General features: G+C 44.3%; 1 protein-coding gene across 6 annotated transcripts in view; it reads left to right on the top strand.

Moving 5' to 3' along the window:
- The window catches only part of LOC121574073 (zinc finger MIZ domain-containing protein 1-like), a 194746-nt gene that overhangs the window by 150064 nt on the left and 18900 nt on the right, over window positions 1-25782 (top strand). For 2 of the 6 annotated variants that reach the window (XM_045206853.1, XM_045206816.1), the window contains exon 7: window positions 23531-23566. The exons of 2 other annotated variants lie outside the window; for them this stretch is intronic. In XM_045206853.1, the coding sequence (XP_045062788.1) occupies window positions 23531-23566 (36 nt within the window). Of the gene's footprint in view, window positions 1-18959; window positions 19161-19687; window positions 19864-23530; window positions 23567-25782 lie in introns of those variants that run through there. 2 more of the 6 variants (XM_045206877.1, XM_045206889.1) reach the window with 2 other exon arrangements.

The raw sequence follows: 25782 nt of genomic DNA, 5'->3' as shown, positions 1-25782 counted from the left end.
GCAGATATTTTGTATATGACAGTAAAATATTCTTATCATGACTATAACATTTGTTGGCACCTTCATTTCTTGCACATTTCTTCTCATAAAAAGTATATTTCAACACTCGGCCGCTCAGGCAGATTTGCTAAACTGCTAAACTTGGAACTAATCAGAACTCCCGTACATACACCTCGTGATGAAGGCAGCCAATGTACTGCTTCTATCTACGATGTAAACACAGCTTCATGTGAAAACACAACCTGCTGTCTGATGAAGAAGAACAGATATAGCTAGCTAGCTCCCAGAATGAAACAAGATAAATATCTGTTTTCGAGGGCACATGAAATATACAGCATGCAATATGAATTGTCTTGATCATATGAAGAGGTAACTCCATTGATCATTTAGCCAATTTATTGAAAGCTAGCCAATGTTACAGTTTGACTAGCCTAGCCAGCTACTGTAAATGTCAATTTGTGTTTCATTTGCTAGCTATCTCTCTGTCAGATAATTCAATTGTTGAATCATGTTTTGGCATGATTATATGTCTCATTTCAATTAACTAGCTGCAGGCTTAAAATAAACATTCAATCATATACTTTGCATAGAAACCCAAATATGAGCATGTAGATCGAAAGATGTGTGCCTGTCATGGATGTTAGAATGGAGGTTTAAAAATGACAGCTGCATATGCATATTAGCCAATACATATGGTATAGCCTACACAAATGGTGCCTTTGAATGTATTCATACCCCTTTACTTATTCCACATTTTGTTGTGTTACAGCTTGATTTGAATTAAAAATTGATTAAATATATTTTTTGGGTAACACTTTACTTGACACCTAGTTTCAAAATACGTTATGATACGGTCATAACCATGTCATAATATGTCATAACAGCTGACATAACTTGTCATAACCTGTCATAATATGGTCATAACACTGTCATGGCCCATTAATGTACAGCTGTTGTGACATATATTGCGTTATTTTATGGCTGGTTATGACACCTACATAAGAGTGTCTAAATCCACATTTATTCAAATGTGTTTTTTCCCTGCCAAGAAGTTTCCTTTCATTCTAAAGTTTGTTTTTTAAATCCTTTATTGTTGTTGTAATGAATTCTTTAAAGTCATGTTTTTACACTTTATGAAACTATCAAGAAGCATTATGACCACCTGCGTCACTTTACTTGGACTAAGAAAATACACTTTATGACGCTGTCAAGAAGCATTATGACCATCAGAATCATCTAAGCCAGATAGGCCTATCACGTTAATGCCCTTATGTCAGTCATCAGTCAAAAAGAGGGTGTCTTGTCCTGCTCCTGAAATCTGCTCCTGCATTTATCCCAGTCATCAGCAACAGGGCATTGGGGTACGTGCATGTCTGACATCAATGTGTGCGCAATTACAATGATAATTCAACATGGTCAATTTCATAAAATTTTATAGAACATAAAAATACCATTGAAGTAGGCTATGGTGTAATAGAATGTTTTGCCTTGTGTGGTATGTTTTGTGGATTATGACTATTTTATGTAGGTGTCATAACCAGCCATAAAATAACTACCGCGGTAGGTTTTGTGGGTTTTGACACTCTTATGTAGCTGTCATAACCAGCCATAAAATAACGCAATATATGTCACAACAGGTCTAAATATATGTGTCATGACAGTGTTATGACCATATTATGACAGGTTATGACACGTTTTGTCAGCCGTTATGACATATTATGACAGGGCTATGACCATGTCTTAACGTTTTATGATGCTAGGTGTCAAGTAAAGTGTTTAAAAAAAAGATCTCACCCATCTACACACAATACCCCATAATGACAAAGTGAAAACATGTTTTAATAAATTAAATTAAATTAACTTATTTACCGTACATAAGTATTCACACCCCTTTGAAATGCCACTCCAAATTGAGCTCAGGTGCATTCAATTGACTTTGATCATCCTTGAGATGTCACTACAACTTCATTGGAGTCCACCTATGGCCAATTCAATTGTTTGGACATGATTTAGAAAGAAACCCACCTGTCTATATAAGGTCCCACAGTTGACAGTGCATGTCAGAACAGAAACTATACCATGATGTCCAAAGAACTGTCTGTAGATCTCCGAGATGGAATTGTGATGAGGCAAATATCTGGGGAAGGGTATAAAACAATTTCTAGAGTGTTGAAAGTTTCCAAAAGCACAGTGGTCTCCATCATTGGGAAATTGTTTGTTTTTTTAATTACCCAGACTCTGCCTAGAGCTGGCCGTCCGACCAAACTGAGCAACTGAGCAAGAAAGACCTTGGTCAGGGTGGTGACCAAGAACCCAATGACCACTCTGACAGAACTACAGAGTTCCTTGGCTGAGATGGAAGAACCTGCCAGAAGGACAACAGTCTCTACAGCACTTCACCAATCTGAGATTTATGGGAGAGTGGCCAGACGGAAGCCACTCCTGAGAAAAAGGCACATGACAGCACGCCTGGAGTTTGCAAAAAGGCATGTGAAAGACTCTGCGAGCATAAGACAAAAGATTCTGTGGTCTGATGAGACAAAAATGTAACTCTTTGGCCTGAATACAAAGCGCTATGTCTGGAGGAAATTAGGCACAGTTCATCACCTGTCTAACACCATCCCTACCATGAAGCATGGTGGTGGCAGCATCATGCTATGAGGAAGCTTTTCAGCGGCAGGGACTGGGAGACTGGTAAGGATAGAGGGAACAATGAATGGAGCCAAATACAGGCAAATCCTCTATGAGAACCTGCTCCAGAGTGCAAACGAACTTAGACTGGGGCGAAGATTTACGTTCCAACAGGACAATGACCCCAAGCATACAGCCAAAGCAATGCTGGAATGGCTTCAGAACAAAAATGTGAAAGTCATTGAGTGGCCCAGCCAAAGCCCAGACTTGAATCCCATTGAAAATCTGTGGAAAGACTTGAAGATTGCTGTTCACCGCCGCTCCCCATCAAACTTAACAGAGCATGAGAAAATCTGCAAGGAATAATGGGAGAAAATCCCCAAATCCAGATGTGCAAAGCTGATACAGACATACCCAACACGACTCAAAGCTGTAATCGCCGCCAAAGATGCTTCTACAAAGTATTGACTCAGGGGTATGAATACTTATGTAAATTAGATATTTCTGTATTTCATTTTCAATGCATTTGCAAAAATGTCTAAAGACATTTTTTCACTTTGTCATTATGGGGTATTGTGTGTAGATGGGTGAGAAATCAATTTAATCCAATTTGAATTCAGGCTGTAACTCAACAAAATTAGAATCAGTCAAGTGGTATGAATACTTTCTGAAGGCACTGTATAGCATACCTTGCAGTACAATGTGCTCTGCAATAAGATAATCAGAGTTTGATTTCTAAATCAGATGAGTTCTCAAATAGCAGCTGCCCAGTACATGGGCATGCATAATGTTGGATGCATTGGAATATACTAAATGTTCAGTGAATGTGAGTATATTTAGGTGGTTTAAATGATTAACTTTCCTACTAACCTTCTAAAAGTTGATGGTGCCAAAATCTTGCCAATACATTCATTATTCTACTAACTATGACTGAGTGTGAGACATGTTTTCCATAATGTACGTTTCATGCATACTGTATGCATATGAATATAGTGTAACCTACCGATCAATGTATATCAAGTACCATGGAGGGCACTATCTTACAATGTTGCAATCCAGAAATGAGAGCTTTACCATCTATGCCAAAAGCCTGGGCCTCTGATGGAGACTGTAGAACTGTCATTGTTATGATTTACCAGTATTAGAACCCAAATGCAGACAAGTACACCAAGCCAGAGAAGGTTTAACAGGTTTATTTAAAATGTTCAATAGTCCAGGTTTCCAATAATAGGGGAAGAGCAAGTCCAGGTTACAGGGAGGGTAACAGATCCAGGTCAGGGCAGGTGTGGTACCGTAATGTCCTAGTGTCCGTGGTGAGTCCAAAAGAGAGGTCCGGTAGTGGAGAGCAGGATGGTGGTGGCAGGAGTGAAGCGGAGGCAGGAGTCAGGTTCCAAATATCTGTGGCACAGGAGAAAAAGTAAATAGAACAGGCCAAAACACAAAGAGCAAAAATAAACAGGTTGAGTCGGCAGCGAGACTAACATGGTCGTCTCGACTATGATCTGACGATGAGTGGTAAGTTTGACCGGGTCTTAAAGGCTGAGGTGATTATGGTGAATGAGCTGCAGCTGGAACCCTGACTCCCGCACACCAGACTTCACTCCTGCAATCAAGGACAGACAGAGGGGAGGGAGAGAGCAGAGAGAGAGCTACCTAGCAGCAGTAGGCCTAACAGTACCCCCTCTACGGACGCCACCTGGCGGCCGACGGGGTTTATCGGGATGTAACCTATGAAACTCTCGGACCAGAGCAGGATCCACAATGAAGCTCCTGGGCACCCAGGAACGTTCCTCAGGACCATAACCCTCCCAATCCACCAGGTACTGGAAACCACGACCCCGGCGGCGAACATCCAGAAGTCGCCGGACAGTGTAGACCGGACCCCCACCCACGATCCTGGGCGGAGGAGGGGGACGAGAGGGCGGGCACAGAGGGCTAACCGACACAGGCTTAATCTGGGAAACATGAAAGGTGGAATGAACCCGTAGGGAGGCAGGAAGCTGTAGCTTAACCGCGCAGGGGTTAACAATAGACAGTATCTTGAACGGTCCTATAAAACGAGGCGCCATCTTCTTAGACTCCACCTTCAATGGAAGGTCCCGTGACTTCAGCCATACCTCTTGACCAGGAGAGTAACCGGGAGCCTGGGACCGGTGACGGTTGGCTTGCCTCTGCATGTACGCCGAAGCTCGGGACAGAGCTACCCTGGCCTTCCTCCAGACCTTGAAGCAGCGGCGCATGTGGGACTGCACCGAGGGTACCGCCAGTTCCCTCTCTTGAGAAGGGAACAGGGGAGGTTGATAACCCAGAGCACACAGAAAAGGAGACAAACCAGAGGAAGCGTTAGTCAAGGTGTTATGAGCATATTCCACCCAGGGGAGCATGGAGCTCCATGACCCAGGGTTAGACCCTGTGACACAGCGAAGAGCGGTCTCCATCTCCTGGTTCGCTCTCTCGGCTTGCCCGTTGGTCTGGGGGTGATATCCAGAGGACAGGCTGGATGTAATGCCCAAAGCTTTACAGAAAGCTTTCCACACCTGGGAGACAAACTGGGGACCCCTGTCAGAGACAATATCCGTGGGTAGACCATGAGAGCGGAACACATGTTCAACCAAAATATCAGCCGTCTCTCTGGCAGTGGGCAGTTTAGGTAGGGCCAAAAAATGAGCGAACTTAGAAAAACGATCAATCACCGTAAGAATTACAGTCTTTCCAGACGAGGGGGAAGTCCAGTGACAAAATCCATAGCGATATGCGACCAGGGCCGGCTGGGTATAGGTAGAGGTCGTAGATGACCAGCGCTGGCCTGGGTGGAGTTCTTACTTCGTGCACATACCGTACAAGCAGCAATGAAGGCTCGAGTGTCCGCCTCCATCGTGGCCCACCAGAACTTCCGTCGCACAAAGTCAAGGGTCCGCGAAACTCCAGGGTGACAGGTAAGGGGAGACGAGTGAGCCCACTGAAGTACCTGGGAGCGAGCAGACTCAGGGACAAACATCCGGTTAGGAGGACCCCTCCCAGGGTCAGCTTGATGATGTTGAGCCTGTCTAACAATCCCCTCGATGTCACATGTGACGACCGCAATACTGCAGGTAGGAGGCAAAATGGGTTCAGGGTTACTACCAGTATCAACAGCCGAATGAACACGAGACAGGGCGTCAGGCTTGACGTTACGTGACCCAGGACGGTAAGACAGAGAAAAATTGAATCTCCCAAAAAATAGTGCCCACCTGGCTTGACGGGGGTTGAGCTGCTTCGCTGACTGGAGGTAAGCCAGATTCTTATGATCCGTCCAAACGATGAAGGGTTGTTCCGCCCCCTCTCCAACCAATGTCGCCACTCCTCGAGAGCCAGCTTAACGGCGAGCAGTTCACGATTGCCAACATCATAATTCCTCTCTGCCTGAGAAAGTTTCCTTGAGAGAAAAGCACAGGGATGCAGTTTGTTATCTTCAGGAGAACGCTGTGACAACACCGCACCTACCCCAGTGTCGGATGCATCCACCTCCACGACAAACTGGCGGTCGGGGTCCGGCTGCATCAGAATGGGAGCCGAGGCGGCGATGTTTCAGTTCTTCGAACGCTGATTCGGCCCCCTTCATTCCAAGCGAACGGTCGTGAGATGGAGGTGAGAGCGGTGAGTGGCGCCGCAATGCGGCTGTAGTCCTTGATGAACCTCCTATAGAAGTTCGCAAACCCCAGAAATCGTTGAAGTTGTTTGCGGGTAGAGGGGGCTGGCCAGTCCGTGACAGCAGAGATCTTAGCTGGGTCCATCCGCAACTCCCCCTGAGCGATGATGTAACCCAAAAAGAGGTCTCAGACACATGAAATTCACATTTCTCCATCTTCACAAACAGTTTGTTCTCCAACAACCTTTGCAACACCTGGCGCACATGCAGTTCATGTTCCTGGGAGGACTCTGAGAAAATCAAGATATCATCCAGATAGACAAAAACAAACCGATTCAACATGTCCCGAAGGACATCATTGACTAGTGCCTGAAAAACAGCAGGGGCATTAGACAACCCAAAAGGCATAACCAGATACTCAAAATGTCCCAAGGGTGTGTTGAAGGCAGTCTTCCATTCATCACCTTTACGAATGCGCACCAGGTGATACGCATTTCGTAGATCCAGTTTCGTAAAGATGGTAGCACCATGAAGGAGGGGAAAAGCAGAATTAATCAAAGGCAGAGAATACTTGTTCTTAATGGTGATGTTGTTAAGTCCACGGTAATCAATACAGGGTCTGAGGGTCTTATCCTTCTTAGCAACAAAAAAGAATCCCGCTCCTACAGGTGACGAGGAAGGACGCATAATACCTGCCGCCAAGGAGTCCCGAATGTAGTTCTCCATAGCCTCCGTCTCCGGCCGGGAGAGATTGTACAGGCGACTGCTGGGGAGCGGGGCTCCTGGCTGGAGGTCAATGGCACAGTCGTAAGGCCGGTGAGGAGGAAGAGAAGTAGCTCTGTGTTTGCAGAAAACGGATGCCAGGTCATGATACACGTCAGGAACATTAGAAAGATCCATGGACTCCAGTGGAGGTCGAGGCACAGTACTGGCAGGAGTCAGAGCAGAACACAAACAATTCACATGACAAAATGTGCTCCATGAAACAATTCTACCTGTCACCCAATCAATGTGTGGATTGTGTCTTATGAGCCAGGGGATACCAAGGACCAGAGGGGTCTGTGGGCAGTCGATAATATGGAATTGAATGTTCTCCTGATGATTTCCCGACACTCTAAGACAAACAGGAACAGTCTGATGGGTAATATGGGTCAACAATTGTCCATTCAGACCCTTAGCCTGCAGCGGACAGTCCATAGGAACAGTCTCCAAATCCATTTGTTGAGCCCACTCTCTATCCAAAAAGCTTTCGTCTGCACCAGAGTCAATCAGCGCACTAACAGAGAGATTCTGGAACTGCCACTGGAGGGATGCCTGGAGCAGAATGCGGGGAGAAGAGGAAGAATCCGCTGCTCGGCTCACCAAAACTTCTCCCATTAATGATGAGCCGGCCCTTTTCCCCGGACGAACTGGGCAGGAAGGAACGAAATGACCAGCTTCTCCACAATACAGGCAGACCCGAGCCTGAATGCGACGTGCACGCTCCTCTGAGGACAACCGTGCACGACCCACCTCCATGGCTTCGGGTTCAGTGCTCCTCGTATCGACTCGGGAAGACACGGCTTTCTCCGTAGGGAAGATGCGGGGAGGAGTTTGTTGATGACAGACAGGTTGCTTGGAACTAACACTCCTCTCCCGGCGGCGCTCCCGAATCCGATTATCCAACCTGATGGTGAGTGAAATAAGATTATCCAGCGTAGGCGATTCATCATATGACACCAATTCATCTTTTAAAGTCTCAGACAAAGCATTGATGAACACTCCTTGTAATGCCTCGTCATTCCAACCACTCACTGCTGCTAAAGTCCGAAACTCCACTGCCATCTCCGCCACACTGCGAGCCCCCTGCCGAAGAGAAAACAACCGTTTCGCAGCCTCCTTGCCTCGTACGGGGTGGTCAAAAACCTTCCTCATCTCAGTGGTGAAGGCAACGTAAGCGTTGCAAATGTCCGACTGACTCTCCCAGACCGCGGATCCCCAGGCACGAGCGGAACCGCTAGTAGAGTTGATAAGGTAGGCAATACGGGCTCTTTCTGAGGCGTAGGTGAGGGGCTGTTGTTCAAACACTAACGAGCATTGAGTCAAAAAATCGCCACAGGTTCCCATGTTCCCGTCATAGCGCTCTGGAGCAGGAACAAAAGGCTCTCTGATCTGGGCTGAAGGGGTAGTAAGGGCAGACACTTGATTGGTGAGTAATTGAACCTGATTAAGCAGCACCTGACTGTCCTCAGCAATCGTCTTAAACAGGGTATCATGTTGGCCAAGTAAAATGCCCTGATTGGCTATGGCAGTCCAAATTTGAGTGCACTCTGGGGTGGTATCCAAGCTACTGTCTGCTGGGTTCATGATGGTCAGATCATACTGTTATGATTTACCAGTATTAGAACCCAAATGCAGACAAGTACACCAAGCCAGAGAAGGTTTAACAGGTTTATTTAAAATGTTCAATAGTCCAGGTTTCCAATAATAGGGGAAGAGCAAGTCCAGGTTACAGGGAGGGTAACAGATCCAGGTCAGGGCAGGTGTGGTACCGTAATGTCCTAGTGTCCGTGGTGAGTCCAAAAGAGAGGTCCGGTAGTGGAGAGCAGGATGGTGGTGGCAGGAGTGAAGCGGAGGCAGGAGTCAGGTTCCAAATATCTGTGGCACAGGAGAAAAAGTAAATAGAACAGGCCAAAACACAAAGAGCAAAAATAAACAGGTTGAGTCGGCAGCGAGACTAACATGGTCGTCTCGACTATGATCTGACGATGAGTGGTAAGTTTGACCGGGTCTTAAAGGCTGAGGTGATTATGGTGAATGAGCTGCAGCTGGAACCCTGACTCCCGCACACCAGACTTCACTCCTGCAATCAAGGACAGACAGAGGGGAGGGAGAGAGCAGAGAGAGAGCTACCTAGCAGCAGTAGGCCTAACAGTCATCAATGCATGCTTCAGTATTCCCCCTTCTATCTAGGAGCATTTGTGTGCCCAGGCCCCATAGGCGTATCGAAAGGATCCCATCCTGGTCACCAAGGTAGCTGACCGATGTAGAGAGGGACAAGTGCCTTAGCAGAATGCAATCTAAAGCCTGTGTGGTCCAGAGACGAGAACTCTACCATCTATGGCAAAAGCCTGGGCCCCTTACGCGGACAATATAATTCTCCCCACTGCATGTTACAATAGTAAAATAATCTGTTTGTCACCTGTTACACTGATTATACATTGAATTTAGTCTCTGAGATGCTCAAACAACTCTAAAATGGACTAGATCATGTGTGACAAAAAAATAGAATTTTTTTTGAAAATAAAATACAGAAATATCTCATTTATGTAAGTATTCACACCCCTGAGTCAATACTTTGTAGAAGCACCTTCGGCAGTGGTTACAACTGTGAGTCTTTGTGGGTAAGTCTCTAAGAGCTTTGCACACTTGGATTGTACAATATTTGCCCATTATTCTTTAAAAAACTATTCAAGCTCTGTCAAGTTGATTGTTTATCATTGCTAGACAGCCATTCCCAAGTCTTGCCATAGATTTTCAAGCAGATTTAAGTCAAAACTGTAAATAGGCCACTTGGGAACATTCAATGTCGTCTTGGTAAGCAACTCCAGTGTAGATTTGGCCTTGTATTTTAGGTTATCGTCCTGCTGAAAGGTGAAAATCAGTCTTTTGGAAAGCAGACTGAACCAGGTTTTCCGCTATGATTTTGCCTGTGCTTATAGCTATATTCCGTTTCGTTTTATCCTAAAAAACTCCCTAGTCCTTGCATACCCATAACCCGATGATCAGCATACCCATAATATGATGCAGCCACCACCATGCTTCAAAATATGAAGAGTGGTACTCAGTGATGTGTTGGGTTTGTCCCAAACATAACGCTTTATATTCAGGACAAAAAGTTAATTTCTTTGCCAATTTTTTTACAGTATTACTTAAGTGCCTTGTTACAAACAGGATGCATGTTTTGGAATATTTTAGTTCTGTACAGGATTCCTTCTTTTCACTCTGTCATTTAGGTTAGTATTGTGGAGTAACTACAATGTTGTTGATCCATCCTCAGTTGTCTCATATCACAACCATTAAACTCTGTAATTGTTTTAAAATCACCATTGGCCTCATGGTGAAATCCCTGAGTAGTTTTCTTTCCTCTCCGGGAACTGAGTTAGGAAGGACGACTGTATCTTTGTAGTGACTGGGTGTATTGATATACCATCCAAAGCCTAATTAATAACTTCACCATGCTCAAAGGGATATTCAGCGTTGTTGCTATTCTTTGTGAGGTATTGAAAAACCTCCCTGGTCTTTGTGCTTGAATTTGTGCTTGAAATTCACTACTCAATTGAGGGACCTTACAGATAATTGTATGTGTGGGGTACAGAGATGGGATAGTCTTCAAAAAATCATGTTAAACACTATTATTGACCACGGAATGAGTTGTTTTATTATTTTCAAAAATGTTCTACAAATAAAATTCCACTTTGACATTATGGTGTATTGTGTGTAGATCTGTGACACAAAATCTCAATTTAATCCACAAAAAAATGTGGGAAAAGTAAAGGGGTCTGAATAATAATATAATAATAATATGCCATTTAGTAGACGCTTTTATCCAAAGCGACTTACAGTCATGCGTGCATACATTTTTGTGTATGGGTGGTCCCGGGGATCGAACCCACTACCTTGGCGTTACAAGCGCCGTGCTCTACCAGCTGAGCTACAGAGGAATACTTTCTGAAGGGACTGTATCTGCTCCTGGTAGCTAGCAACATATCTACTTGTTGTAACTAGCTAGCTAACTAGCAAGTTAGCTACATTACTAAGGTTTCTGTGCTCTAAATTAGAACTCATTTTACAGCTTGCATTGATGGTATCACGTTTCTATCACTAAATAGTTAGATTACAAAAAATATATATACTTCACCTGATTGCAGCTTGTTGGACGGAGATCTCTTTTGAGCTGTCATCACCAGCTGTCTTCTACCTTAGATACAGATTACGTGATTGGCAGATGTGATCAGCAGAGATAGTACACACGTTTTGATTGGTTTACAGTTTAGTACTCGGCGGTGTTTGCCTGTCCAGCTAGCGAACATAAAAGTAAGTATTTTGAAAACATTTACAAGAATTGACATTGCCAACAAACGGAAATGTGTTCAGAGGAAATAAATATACACATTATGTAAAAAAACTGCTCCTCCCTCGACAGAGATCAATCATCTCGAAAAACTAAAGCGGCCCACCACCTAGAAGGAAAGTTGTTTACGCACGGAGACTAATGGGAGATGTACTGAAGGGAATTATACATAAGGAGGGAATGAAGAAAGAGAGGGAAGGATGGGAGGGAGAGAGGGAAGGAGGGAGGGAGGGACGAGAGTTAGGGATGGGAGATATGATGCTGGGAGGGAGGGAGGGAGTGAGGGAGAGAGATAGCGAGATGGAGGGAGGGAGATAGAGAAATAGAGGGGGAGAGAGAGAGACTGGGAGGGATGGGGAGAGAGAGAGAGAGAGAGAGATGGGAGATGGGAGATATGATGAAGGCAGATGAGCCTCAGACTGGTCTCACTCAGACAGCCAGCATCCATCTTACCTCGGTTGCAAGGATATCTGTCTGAGGAACCAGACAAGAGGGCGACGGACGCAGAACATACACAAATACACACTTAAGGTCACTATGTGAGGCTGGAATAGATGATGCACCAGGCCATCACCAGCACGGCCTGTATGTGTGTGTGTGTTTTGTGTGCGTGTGCCTGTGTGCACTTGCGCACGAGTGTGTGTGTGTGTCTCTGTGCACATAAAGTGCAGACCCAGCACAATCCCCTGACAGCCAGGCTGGCGACAGAGGGCCCAACATCTGACACCTGAGAGCCCAGAAGGAGAGCAGTCTGGGATCCACTCTGGCCATCTCTGGGGAGGGGAGAGGCCAGCCTGGTTCTCCAGCCTCCAGTTCCACTAAGTATGTTGATCAATCATAAAGTGACAGGATGGTTATTACAGCGGAGATGTTAAAATAGAAAGAAATTGTCTGCACCGTTATAGGCGAAGTATTAATGCAAATGCCAGATATTTCAAATATTACAAATGTTAATTTTACCTCTATTTGTAGTGCCTGTATTAGGCCTACTGTAAGCAGCCTATTCTTGTGTGTTTGCCTCTGACTATATAGCGTGTGTGCATAGTCATATTATTTTGTGTGTTGGCCTATGTTTGTGTGTGTGTGTTTGTTAGAGTGTGTGTGTGTGTATGTGTGTTTGTGTATGTGTGTGTGTGTATATGTGTGTGTGTGGTGGTATGGATGAGCTGTCTGGGGTTTGTGACCTCTCAGAATGAGAGATTAACCTGCCGTATTCATCTGTGATTAGTCAGAGAAGAGACTGAGCTCCTATTGGGCTAGCATTAGTTTGCTGTGAGCATACACTTCGCTATGTATTTATTTGGACAGTGTAGCTAAACCTTTTAATTTGGCTCTATACTCCAGCATTTTGGATTTGAGATCAAATGTTTTATGAGGCAACAGTACAAAATGTCACCTTTTATTTGAGGGTATTTTCATACATATCTGTTTTACCGTTTTGGAAATGAAAGCACTTTATGTACAGTGGGGAGAACAAGTATTTGATCCACTGCCGATTTTGCAGGTTTTCCTACTTACAAAGCATGTAGAGGTCTGTAATTTTTTATCATAGGTACACTTCAACTGTGAGAGATGGAGTCTAAAACAAAAATCCAGAAAATCACATTGTATGATTTTTAAGTAATTCATTTGCATTTTATTGCATGACATAAGTATTTGATCACCTACCAACCAGTAAGAATTCCGGCTCTCACAGACCTGTTAGTTTTTCTTTAAGAAGCCCTCCTGTTCTCCACTCATTACCTGTATTAACTGCACCTGTTTGAACTCGTTACCTGTATAAAAGACACCTGTCCACACACTCAATCCAACAGACTCCAACCTCTCCACAATGGCCAAGACCAGAGAGCTGTGTAAGGACATCAGGTACAATTGTAGACCTGCAGAAGGCTGGGATGGGCTACAGGACAATAGGCAAGCAGCTTGGTGAGAAGGCAACAACTATTGGCGCAATTATTAGAAAATGGAAGAAGTTCAAGATGACGGTCAATCACCCTCGGTCTGGGGCGCCATGCAAGATCTCACCTCGTGGGGCATCAATGATCATGAGGAAGGTGATTGATCAGCCCAGAACTACACGGCAGGACCTGGTCAATGACCTGAAGAGAGCTGGGACCACAGTCTCAAAGAAAACCATTAGTAACACACTACGCCGTCATGGATTAAAATCCTGCAGCGCACGTAAGGTCCCCCTGCTCAAGCCAGCGCATGTCCAGGCCCGTCTGAAGTTTGCCAATGACCATATGGATGATCCAGAGGAGGAATGGGAGAAGGTCATGTGGTCTGATGAGACAAAAATATAGCTTTTTGGTCTAAACTCCACTCGCCGTGTTTGGAGGAAGAAGAAGGATGAGTGCAACCCCAAGAACACCATCCCAACCGTGAAGCATGGAGGTGGAAACATCATTCTTTGGGGATGCTTTTCTGCAAAGGGGACAGGACGACTGCACCGTATTGAGGGGAGGATGGATGGGGCCATGTATCACGAGATCTTGGCCAACAACCTCCTTCCCTCAGTAAGAGCATTGAAGATGGGTCGTGGCTGGGTCTTCCAGCATGACAACGACCCGAAACACACAGCCAGGGCAACTAAGGAGTGGCTCCGTAAGAAGCATCTCAAGGTCCTGGAGTGGCCTAGCCAGGCTCCAGACCTTAACCCAATAGAAAATCTTTGGAGGGAGCTGAAAGTCCGTATTGCCCAGCGACAGCCCCGAAACCTGAAGGATCTGGAGAAGGTCTGTATGGAGGAGTGGGCCAAAATCCCTGCTGCAGTGTGTGCAAACCTGGTCAAGACCTACAGGAAACGTATGATCTCTGTAATTGCAAACAAAGGTTTCTGTACCAAATATTAAGTTCTGCTTTTCTGATGTATCAAATACTTATGTCATGCAATAAAATGCAAATTAATTACTTAAAAATCATACAATGTGATTTTCTGGATTTTTTAAAATTACAGACCTCTACATGCTTTGCAAGTAGGAAAACCTGCAAAATCGGCAGTGTATCAAATACTTGTTCTCCCCACTGTATCTATTCCCCCCATTTGAAGGTGTCAAGTATTTGGACAACTTATAGTGTATTACATTTAGTCAAAAGTTTAGTATTTGGTCCCATATTCCTAGCATGCAATGACTACATCAAGCTTGTGACTCTACAAACTTGTTGGATGCATTTGCAGTTTGTTTTGGTTGTGTTTCGGATTATGTTGTGCCCAATAGAAATGTATGGTAAATAATGTATTGTGTCATTTTGGAGTAACTTTTATTGTAAATAAGAATATAATATGTTTCTAAACACTTACATTAATGTGGATACTGCTATGATTAAGGATAATCCTGAATGTATTGTGAATAATGATGAATGAGAAAGTTACAGAGGCATAAATATCATACCCCCCAAAAAATGCTAACCTCCCATGTTAGCATGTTTTGGGGGCATCTGTAACTTTTTCACTCATCGTTATTCACGATTCATTCATGATTATCTGTAATCATGTTAGCCTCCACATTCTGTACTGTCGCCTCTATTAAGTAATTTGTTCTCAAATACAAAAGGCTGGAGTATAGAGACAAATTAAAAGTTTTAACTTCACTGTCCAAATAAATATGTAGGGGAGTGTAGCTGCCTCTATCCACACTGTTGTGATAGTATTACCTGTTAGCATGGCTACCCCATGCTATAGGCCACCTTGGTGCCTCTTCTCTGATTAGCTTTGTGTTTGCTACCGTATCCCAGCCCCCGTCCCCGCAGGAGGCCTTTGTTCTTAATTGACCTGCCTAGTTAAATTAAGGTTAAATAAATATATAAAATGAATAGCTGTTGCTGTGGCTGCATTACTAGCTGCAGTTAGCTATTAGCTGTTAGCCGATAGCTGCGATAGCTGCTTGCAGTTGCTGTATCTGGGATTACCCAGCTGCAGTTAGCTGTTAGCCGTTAGCCATTGCTGTGGATTACCTGCAGACTGTTTACGGTGCGCTTAACAACTTCCCTGCTGGAGAGTCATTAGATAATGGTTATGCTGCCCTACAAAGACCAGAGCTAACCCTAATCCCATTCCTCACAGGAGAGAGCTAGCTCTGAGGTGGAGGCTGTGCCACTGTCAAGATCAACTGGCAACGCTATGGTAGCCTAAACATAACTTAAAAGGTTAAAAAGCTTACCTAAAAGGTTAGGTCTTCATAAAAAAAGGTATTTATTGGTCATTAACTGTATCAAAAGGGTTGCCTATTCATCTGACTGACTCATTTGCTAGTAATTTATAGCCTTCCTCAGACATAGGCGTACAAGGGGACGTGGATAGACATAAGGCACAGAGCATTACGAGGTGTTTCACATTCAGGTGTTGTACTGTACAGACCAGTGGATATTTAGGGTTACCAAACTAGTTCTCGGTTCCTCTCTGGTGGCAGCAGTCAGTCAATCATTCACCTGTCTCAGATCATGATCATGAAAAGATTCGGCATGGGTCCTCAGATCCTCAAAAAATTCTACAGCTGCACCATCGAGAGCATCCTGACTGGTTGCATCACCGCCTGGTATGGCAACTGCTTGGCCTCCGACCGCAAGGCACTACAGAGGGTAGTGCGTACGGCCCAGTACATCACTGGGGCCAAGCTTCCTGCCATCCAGGACCTCTATACCAGGCGGTGTCAGAGGAAGGCCCTCAAAATTGTCAAAGACTCCAGCCACCCTAGTCATAGACTGTTCTCTCTGCTACCGCACGGCAAGCGGTACCGGAGTGCCAAGTCTAGGTCCAAAAGACTTCTCAACAGCTTCTACCCCCAAGCCATAAGACTCCTGAACAGCTAATCATGGCTACCCGGACTATTTGCACTGCCCCCCACCCCATCTTTTTACGCTGCTGCTACTCTGTTAATTATTTATGCATAGTCACTTTAACTCTACCCACATGTACATATTACTTCAACTACCTCAACTAGCCGGTGCCCCCGCACATTGACTCTGCACCGGTACCCCCCTGTATATATAGCCTGCCTACTGTTATTTTATTTTACTTCTGCTCTTTTTTTCTCAACACTTTTTTGTTGTTGTTTTATTTTACTTTTTTATTAAAAATAAATGCACTGTTGGTTAAGGGCTGTAAGTAAGCATTTCACTGTAATGTCTGCACCTGTTGTATTCGGCGCATGTGGCCAATACAATTTGATTTGATTTGATTTGATGTCCATCCTTTCCTGAAGCTGTCTCTGTGACATTCAATAAACACATTAGTGACCCTCAAAATGACAATGCCAACAGACATGTACACCTCTCGCTCATAATGCTCACTGCTTACATATTTGCATGAAGAAATATTTTCGACAAGTACTTTTCTGAATTCCAGAGAAGGGCGAGTTTGGAGTTGTTCTTGGGTTGATTTGAAGGTGTGACCGAGGATTATTGTTTTGTGTATTACTTCTTTCAACAAGTCATGGCATAACATGTAGGCTAGTGATTACTACCCTACAGTACAGCAGAATGTCAACAATGTTTGGTTATTGTTGGCAGAGGATACTAAAGGTTGTAGAAAGATGCAGGATCTTGCCTGTTCCCCTTAAATAAAACAATTCTAACCATTGTATGCAAATAAATACAAAGTTATTGGATTGGATTCTATCGAATATTGACTGTTTTGCAAGAGAGAAGTATTTGATATCACTCATTCAGAGCTTGAATTTGAATCGGCTATGTGACCTTATTCACATAGATACCACAATGAACTGTATTTTGGGTTTGGGGGGAGGGGTAGACTATATGGAGAGAGCAAGAGACTGCATGACAAAGACAAGTGTGCAGCCAAAGTTTTAGTTCCTGCATATCTTTATTTTGCAATCTTCAGCCAAGTTAGCGAACAACAGCAATACTACCTATTGCTACCTTCCTTTTACCCTCTCTTGATTTCCTTCTGACACATTTGATACTGAGCGATAGATCTACACATACAGTTCAGTGACTGTATAAAGCACTGAAGTGAGGGGATAACTCTCCTCCTGTTTCTCTCTCTGCTGCTTGTCACAAATCTTATCACTGTCATCTCTACAATGGCTGCCATAGTTTTGATTGCTTACTGACATGCTTTAAAGTGAAATAGAGAGGGTTGAGAAAGGTGTAACTTGGGACAATTAAGGGAGAGGGAGAGAAAGTTGTTAAGGATGTATTTGTTTGGAGTGGAGGGGAAAAGGAGAAGAGGTGAGAGGAGAGGAGAAGCAGCGGGAGATGGAGAGACGTTATAACTTGGCTGTGAAGGTACAAAATAGAGGTAGAGAAAAACAGTGTAAATTAACTTGGTTGTAAAAGGAATATGGGGACAGAGAGAGAGTTGGCCAGGGTTCTGTATTAGTTGGGAGTGTCCCTCCACTGACGTCCCCCTTTCTGGTCTCAGAAGTAAAGAATGTTGGGCAGGCCAGTCAGGGCTGTGTGTGGAGACTGTTGGGCCAGGCAGGACTATGGAATGCTGTCAGCGCTGAGTAAATCAACAGAGCATGCTCACTGGGCAATCTGCTGTAGACGTCAGGGAAAGCAACCAATTCAGCGTGTCAATGGTGACAGATCGCTTCCAGTGTGAGGCAGGCTGTAATTCACAAGCAAAACATATTCTGTACACACACACATATGCGAACACACACACACACACACAAACACACACTGTCTCTTTAGCTCTGTCTTTCACACACATTCACCCCCTCTCGCACTCTCTCTGCTCTCTCACTCTCTCACTGCTCCCTCGCACTCTCTCTGCTCCCCCCCTCTCTGTAAGTTCTCTGTTTCGCTGTAGCTGCGTGAGGCAGAGTGGTAGTTCTCCTTTGGTAGTTCTCCTTTGTTGAGAGAGAGAGAGCGAGAGAGAGAGAGAGCAGTCCTACTACTGCATTATTAACATGATGTTGCTATAGGGCTATTTATAGTGTGTGTGTGTGTGTGTGTGTGTGTGTGTGTGTGTGTGCCCCTCTGACACTAAGCTTTGCCTCCTTACATGAGATGATGATGATGATGATGATGATGATGATGATGATGATGAAATCACTTTGCAACATAAAAGTACCGTCAAAACTTTTCAAACCAGTAAAACCCCTGAAACAGATAAGTGTTCAGTTTTCAAAGGGTACAGAGGAAAATGCTTATTTGAGGTGGTTATGATGTTATAATATTTTACATTAGGTGATACATTGGTTCACATTTACAGTGAAATGTAAAAAGTTGTTTTGCTAATGCCAAAGCTGAACTCCAATAGAAGAGTGCTGACTTAGCCGGTCTCTCTTTTGTGGAGGAAAAGTGCAAAGGGAGGATATCACAGTGTTCACACCTTGGGTGAAGAACTGTTTCACATTGCACTTTTCACCTAGTGAAATGCTGCATCAGACCTCTGTGTGTCAATGATGGTCCTCTGTAGGCCTGCTTGCCCCCTCTCTTCTCTCTCTCTCTCTCTCTCTCTTTCTCTCTATGTCTCTCACTCACTCACTCTCTCTCTGTGTTTCTCTCTCTCTGTTTGTGTCTCCCTCTGTCTCTGATGCGTTGGCCTTTGGCCAGGATACTGTCTGTCTAGCATGTTAGGTCCCACCCACTTCTGCAAGTCAGAAATGTGAGCTGGGTTCATTTTTTTTCTCCTTCCTCCCCGCTAGCTAAGTATCTGTGGTGCTGTCTGTGTGTCTGAGAGAGAGAGCAAGAGAGAGTTTGTGTGTGTGTATATCTACGTGCCTGTGTTTGTATGCGCGATGGGAGCTTCAGGGGCAGTGCAATGGATCACTAGTGAATAAAAACAGGAGGCATCAATAACAGCATCACACGACAGAGGTGAGGAGGAGTTGTATCTCTCTCTCTCTCTCTCTCTCTCTCTCTCTCTCTCTCTCTCTCTCTCTCCTATCTCTCCCTGTTTCTACCCCTCTCATTCTCTGACTCTTTCCATTTCCCTCTCTTTCTCCTCTTTCCCTCCCTCCTCTCCCTTCTCTCTATCTCCCTCCTTTCCTACCTCCCTCCATCCTGTCATCTGTGGAGCCAGTTAGAGCTGGTAGCAGGTACAGCAGGAGGCAGGAACCCATTACTACGGCGCAAGCTCTCTGATTGGCTGAGCCGGGGAGACCGGGAGACTGCTTCTAAATAATAGATGTGCATTGTGCCGACACTGGACAGGAAGGAGAGAGAGAGAGAGAGAGGAACAGAGAGAAGGGGAGGGAAAACAGAGGCAGAAGGAAGAGGGAGAGACAACAGGGAGAAAGAGAGAGCGAATGAGAGTGAGAGAGAGAGCGAGAAAAGGGGGAAACAGAGATAGAGAAGGGGAGGGGAAATGGAGAGAGGAGGAAGAGGGAGAGAGACAGCCGAGAGAGAAAAAGCAAAAACAGAGTGAAAGATAATAGAGGAGGAAAAAGAAAAGAAGCTGGAGCGTTGCCACTGTGGCCTCTGTGGGAGCTTAGCAGTGTTCTGACATCAGAGCCTTCTCTCTCTCCCTGTGCTATGACGACAATTAGATGAGACACACTGGGACTTTTCTTGACTCTGGGTAAGTCTGAGAGCAGTGTGTGAATGTGTGTCTCTGTCCGAATACCCGTATTGAGTTTGCTTTAAATGCCAGAATGTCATACTAATTTAGGCTTTTCATCTAGTAGAGTTTGCTGCACACTATTGAGGAAGTGAATCGTCTTTCGAGACCCACGTGTGTCTGACAACAGCTGATAATCAGCTGATGGGACACACTGTACCAAAACGAATGAGTGGCGGGAATCAACGCAGTTGCGCATTAGATGATGCATTCTGAGTAGGATAAGTCTAGCATGTTGATATTTGTTGCTTACTGCATCGTTGTTACTAAACAGTACGTTCTAAATAGCATGTGGTATGATTAGTGGGGTCGTTCCATGAAATGAGTTCCTTTTGCGTCCCTTTGATATTTTAAGTGGAAATTCTGCACCAAAAAAAAAAAATGAAAACATGTTATATTAAATGAAGTGCCCTTTAATATAGACCACATGGAAAATTCAATACATCTGATTTTGAATATGAATAAATACTTTTTGGCCATTTTCAAAACTGAGCAGGTCGAGCATAACACGTCAACCCTGTTACCCAGGCTAGAAATGTTTAGTGAAGCTTGCATTCAATTGCCCATCCCTGTTGCACACAACAAGCTTCCATTTCCCCTGTCACAAGTGGATTTATGGCTTATTTAAGATGAAGTCATCAACCCTGTTACAGTCAGCCATGTTACTTTATTTGGCACTTAATAAGCACTTACTATAGTATTTGTATTTATTTAACATGAGATGGGAAGTCTTTTTTATTAAGTTGAACATGTGCTCTTGACAGAATGTTAAACATGTGCTCTTGACAGAATGTTAAAATTAGGTGAAATAACTTTTTTTTACAAAGTTACACTACTCAAAAGGCACCTAATTAGTGGAACGACCCAGTATACAGGATGCAGTTTAGGTAAGTAGTAGGCAAGCCAGATTTCGGACATGGCCTGTTTGTGTTTGTGTGTGTGTGTGTGTGTGTGTGTGTGTGTGTGTGTGTGTGTGTGTGTGTGTGTGTGTGTGTGTGTGTGTGTGTGTGTGTGTGTGCGCGCCCCACGTGTGAGCGTATCTGTGAGTTGAGCTGTCTGCTTGAAGAGATATCGGAAGGTATTTGTATTTGTTCATGGTTCTGTGGTGTGTGTTTGCGTGTGTGTATCTGATATTATGTGTGTGTATGCATGTGTGTGTCAGGCAATCCCAGTCTGGCTTTGGGTTTAAGTAGGGTCCCCTGCTGTGGTTCGAGATAAAAGGAGGGTTTTGGGTCTGAAAGCATAGAAAGATTTAGACTGACTAGAATGGACACTCCTGATGGCTTCATTGATGGGAAACTTTGGAATTAGATGTTCTCTCTCCATGTTTTAAAACGTATCCATGTTTTCCAACTCAGAACATGCATGTTTGTTTCCACTATTCTAAATGCAACAATGTAAAATCCTAATGCACGGCAAAATGAGTGTGATTCATTATCAAATGTAGACCTTTTTCTTTTCTAGTGGATGTACAGTATATCTATGTCTGGGAGTGGTTCCAGGAGACTATGTCTTGGAGCATGACTGCAGCCTAGCAGCACTGCACAGGACAGACAGAGAAATATCAGCTGACCAGGGCTTGACCTACTTGGGCCGCAGTTTGACGCACGCACGCACACACACACACACACACACACACACACACACACACACACACACACACACACACACACACACACACACACACTTGGGCCACAGTTTGACTCACTGACCTGCGCTCTGCATCAGAGAGACTGGCTGCTCGTCCAGTAAGATTGTGTAGTACTGGGAGCTCGTCCAGTAAGATTGTGTAGTACTGGGAGCTCGTCCAGTAAGATTGTGTAGTACTGGCTGCTTGTCCAGTAAGATTGTGTAGTACTGGCCGCTCGTCCAGTAAGATTGTGTAGTACTGGGAAGACAGTGGGGGATTCATTAAGACACACAGGGTGCAGTTCCCAGTGAACTATGTTGATATGTTGAGCTGCATTGTTGTCTGTTTCCTGTACATCTAATGTGCTCTATGTCTAACCACTGCAACCCCCACCATCCTCACAGCTAGTGTGTGTGTGTGTGTGTGTGTGTGTGTGTGTGTGTGTGTGTGTGTGTGTGTGTGTGTGTCTGTGTCTGTGTGTGTGACCACCCTGTTTCCTCTTCTGTAAGAAGCCTAGGCTGCTGATTTAAAGGGATACTTCAGGATTTTGGCAATGAGGCCCTTTATCTACTTCCCCAGAGTCAGATGAACTAGTGCAGTTTGAAGGAAGTTGCTAATTAGCGCTAGCACAATTGATAACTAGTGTTAGCGCAATGTCTGGAAGTCTATGGGCATGCTAGCAGATACCCAAAGACTTCCAGTCATTGTGCTAATGTTAGTTAGCATTGACTCGCAAAACGACCTCTAATTTCCTTCATACTCGACACAGAGACATAAAAATGGTATCCACAAGTTCATCTGTCATTGCCCAAATCCCAAAGTATCCCTTTAATACTCACACAGTTACTGTTCTCAACAATAGCCTCAGGCTATTGTCAATCTTATCCATCTAATGTGTTCTATTAGATGGATAAGGGATGTAGCTCAGTTGATAGAGCATGGCGTTTGCAACGCCAGGGTTGTGGGTTCGATTCCCACAGGGGGTATGAAAAAAAGAATGAAAAAAAAGAAGAAAAAAAAAGTATAATAATAATGTGACTAAACTGTAAGTCGCTCTGGATAAGAGCATCTGCTAAATGACTTAAATGTAAATGTAAATGTTCTAACCACTGAAACCTCCAGGATCCTAACAGCTAGTGCACGTGTGTGTGAGTCTAAAGTTACAGTGCTGTGAAAATGCTGTAGTGCAGATGGGAAGGTCCTGACCCCAGGGTTAGTGATTGGACAAGGACATACTTCTAATCATAGTGTATCATGGGTAATTCCTGGCAGAGCTTCATATTTCATTATCTTAATTGTCTGAATGCAGGTCAGATACTGTACACAGGTCATTACCCCTATGCCTTCACTCTAGGCTACATCTTAATCTGGAAACTAGCGTGATTTAATCCTATCTGTGTGCCCTCTAAAGAGCAAAAAACGTATTGTATTGAAGTCAACCAGAATAAATCCTAATGTATTTTTATTTTTCTACATAGGGCATCATCCATCATGGCTCTCCACCTCTCTACATATCTTTGTGGGGTCAAGAATGCATTTCAGACAAATATATTGATTTGGTAGGACTACAGTAGTCTTAATCTCTATCACTACAGAACTATGACTTTATTCTTCTTTGCCTTTTTAAAGAGCATAGTGCAAGGCTATCCATCTCTCTGGATCTCTTTGTCAGTCAAGTATTCATATCAAATGCATATAAAACAAATGTATATATTTATATAGTCTGACCGTATAGGGTGGAAGGGAAGGCTCTTTGCGAGTGATTGGCTTACATGAGCCTACGTTTTTTTTCATAGGCGAGCCTAACTTTTGTTTTGTTTGTGTGTTTACTTTGAGCCTCGATTGTTTGTGGGTTTGGTGCCATGGCCACACACATAGGGATACAAGACACAGAAATTGCAGACTGCACGTTTAACTTGACTGTTGCTGCTGCATTTTGTGTTTTGTTCGTGATTAACCCCTCCCTCCCCAGTAAAATGTGTAATTTGAACCCTACAGAAACCAACACCTGCAGGAGATGTCAGAGTGACTCAGGTAGCTAAACTCGCTCCATCCCTCCCTCCATCCATCCCTCTCTGGCTCCAGCATCCGACCGCTTGTCGTTACTCCATCTCCACCTCTCCATCTGTATGCTCTGTATGCTCACAGAGGCCAAATCAAACTCGCACTATGAGAAAACCTGAACAGACAGTTTATAAAATGAATGTGATTATTTACCCTGTGCCGGTTTTTCCTGAAGTGTGGTTTTGATTGAATCTGCCCCAGAGTCATGGAGAGAGATTATAAACCCATTGGATGTGCTTCTGGTTGGGCAGAGGCTAGCAGAGTGGAGTGGAGGGGGGGTCATTAGCTGGGAAGGATATCATTGGCTGCTAAATGGGTTCCATTACGGTTTTGCAGAAGCATGACTTTGTCTACATCCCAAATGGCACCCAATTTTCTTTTAAGGGCACTTCTTTTGACCAGGGCCCATAGGGCTCTGGTCAAAAGGAGTGCACTACATAGGGAATAGGGTTCCATTTGGGATGCCGCCTTTTGATTTCAAGAGGATTTGATACCCTCTCCATATTTCTTATTTTGCATACATTATCCTGCCCACATTACACAGCATACTGGCTGGAGCTTATATAGATTATGATTTTATAGAAATAGCTTATTTTTGTCTTGTATCACACATTGTATGTGTATAGGCTTCTGACAATGCGTGTATAGACGTCCAATGTACGGTTTTCATGTTCTGAGAAAGTGTACTGTCTCATATCTGTGTGTACTATATAGTACTACCTCTATCTGTAGTGTACGTGAGCTGATCTGCATGTGTGTCTATATCAGAGTGTTGTGAGTAATGTGGGCTGCACAGTCAAGCCTGTAATATAGACTAGTCTGTGACATCACTGCTTTCTGCATTCATCCATACTGTAAGTTCAGTGGAAATGTGTGGTATGGTCTTTTAAACTTGCTGTTTATTATACAGAAGTGCTGAGATATTGCAGTGTCAACAGCAGAGAGAAAGATATAATGATGTCGTCATGTACCTTTAAGTGTAGAAGAGGAGACTATCCACTAGCTAAATCACCTGAGTCATCCATCCTGTGTGAACAGCAGGAAGTGTAACCCGGGGCAACAGGCTGCTGTTTCCATTAACTAATGATAGAGGGCAAGTCCTCCATTACAAGGAAACTCCCAATGCTAATTACTGTAGAGCAGAGAGAGAAAGAAAGAGTGAAAGAGCGACTGAGTGACAGAGAGACTGAGTGACAGAGAGAGAGAGAGAGAGGGGGGTTAGGGTTAGGGTTAGGGTGGGGGGGGACTAGCAGAGTACTTAACCCTTGCGTGACTACTTTTGACCAGAACTCTATGGGTGTAAATAGCAGTTTGCCACGTCTTACGACAGGCTGGGCGTATGGAGGGAGGACGGAGGTGGTGATTAAGTGGGGAGATAAGCTCTCTGTAATGGCAGGGTGGAATAATTCCACTTTAAGTAGGAGGGCTGAGTCTCTCCTCCCTCTGGCTCTGGCAGCAACCTGCTGCTCAGAGATTGGCTCAGTGTGGCTCAGTCTGCTCTGCTGTGGTCAACTATCCTCTTCTCATTTCTTCTCTTCTATTCTCTTCTCTCTCCCCTCCTTTATTCATTATTTTTTTTTTTTTTGTCATTTTAGCAGACATTAAGCAGACATTTGTGTCATATGGCTCAATTAAGGCTTTGCTGTTCGATCTCAAACACCTTTTGAGCTTATTTTCTGTGTTAAGATGTTAGACATTAAGTCAATAACTCTTCTTATGTACAGTACATCATACACCATTCATAATGATATTTGCCTGCCTGCATGGTGCAGCAGACAGTTACCTGCATTGAAAATGACTGAGGACGCTGAGCATTCTGATTAGTCATTGGGGTCGAGTGGAGGGTAGGAAGAGGGGGTGAAAGAAAGAGGAGGGAAAGGAGGAGGCGAGGAAAGGAGGGGAGAGGATGGGTATACGCTCTCTCTCTCTCCATATCCATCTCCCTCTCTCTCTCTCTCTCCATAACCATCTCCCTTTCTCTCTCTCTCTCTCTCTCTCTCTCTCTCTCTCTCTCTCTCTCTCTCTCTCTCTCTCTCTCTCTCTCTCTCTCTCTCTCTCTCTCTCTCTCTATCTTTCCCCATCTCTCTCCCCCTCCCCCTCTCGCTCTCTCGCTCTGCAATTTACCCGTCCTCTTCAGAAAGCCAGGGGACTCTCTTCTAGAGGGATCAGAGCTGATGTACTGCAGA

This window comes from Coregonus clupeaformis, chromosome 1 (genome assembly GCF_020615455.1).
Source record: "Coregonus clupeaformis isolate EN_2021a chromosome 1, ASM2061545v1, whole genome shotgun sequence".
Lineage (NCBI taxonomy): Eukaryota > Metazoa > Chordata > Actinopteri > Salmoniformes > Salmonidae > Coregonus > Coregonus clupeaformis.
This window is presented reverse-complemented; position numbering and strand designations above follow the sequence as displayed.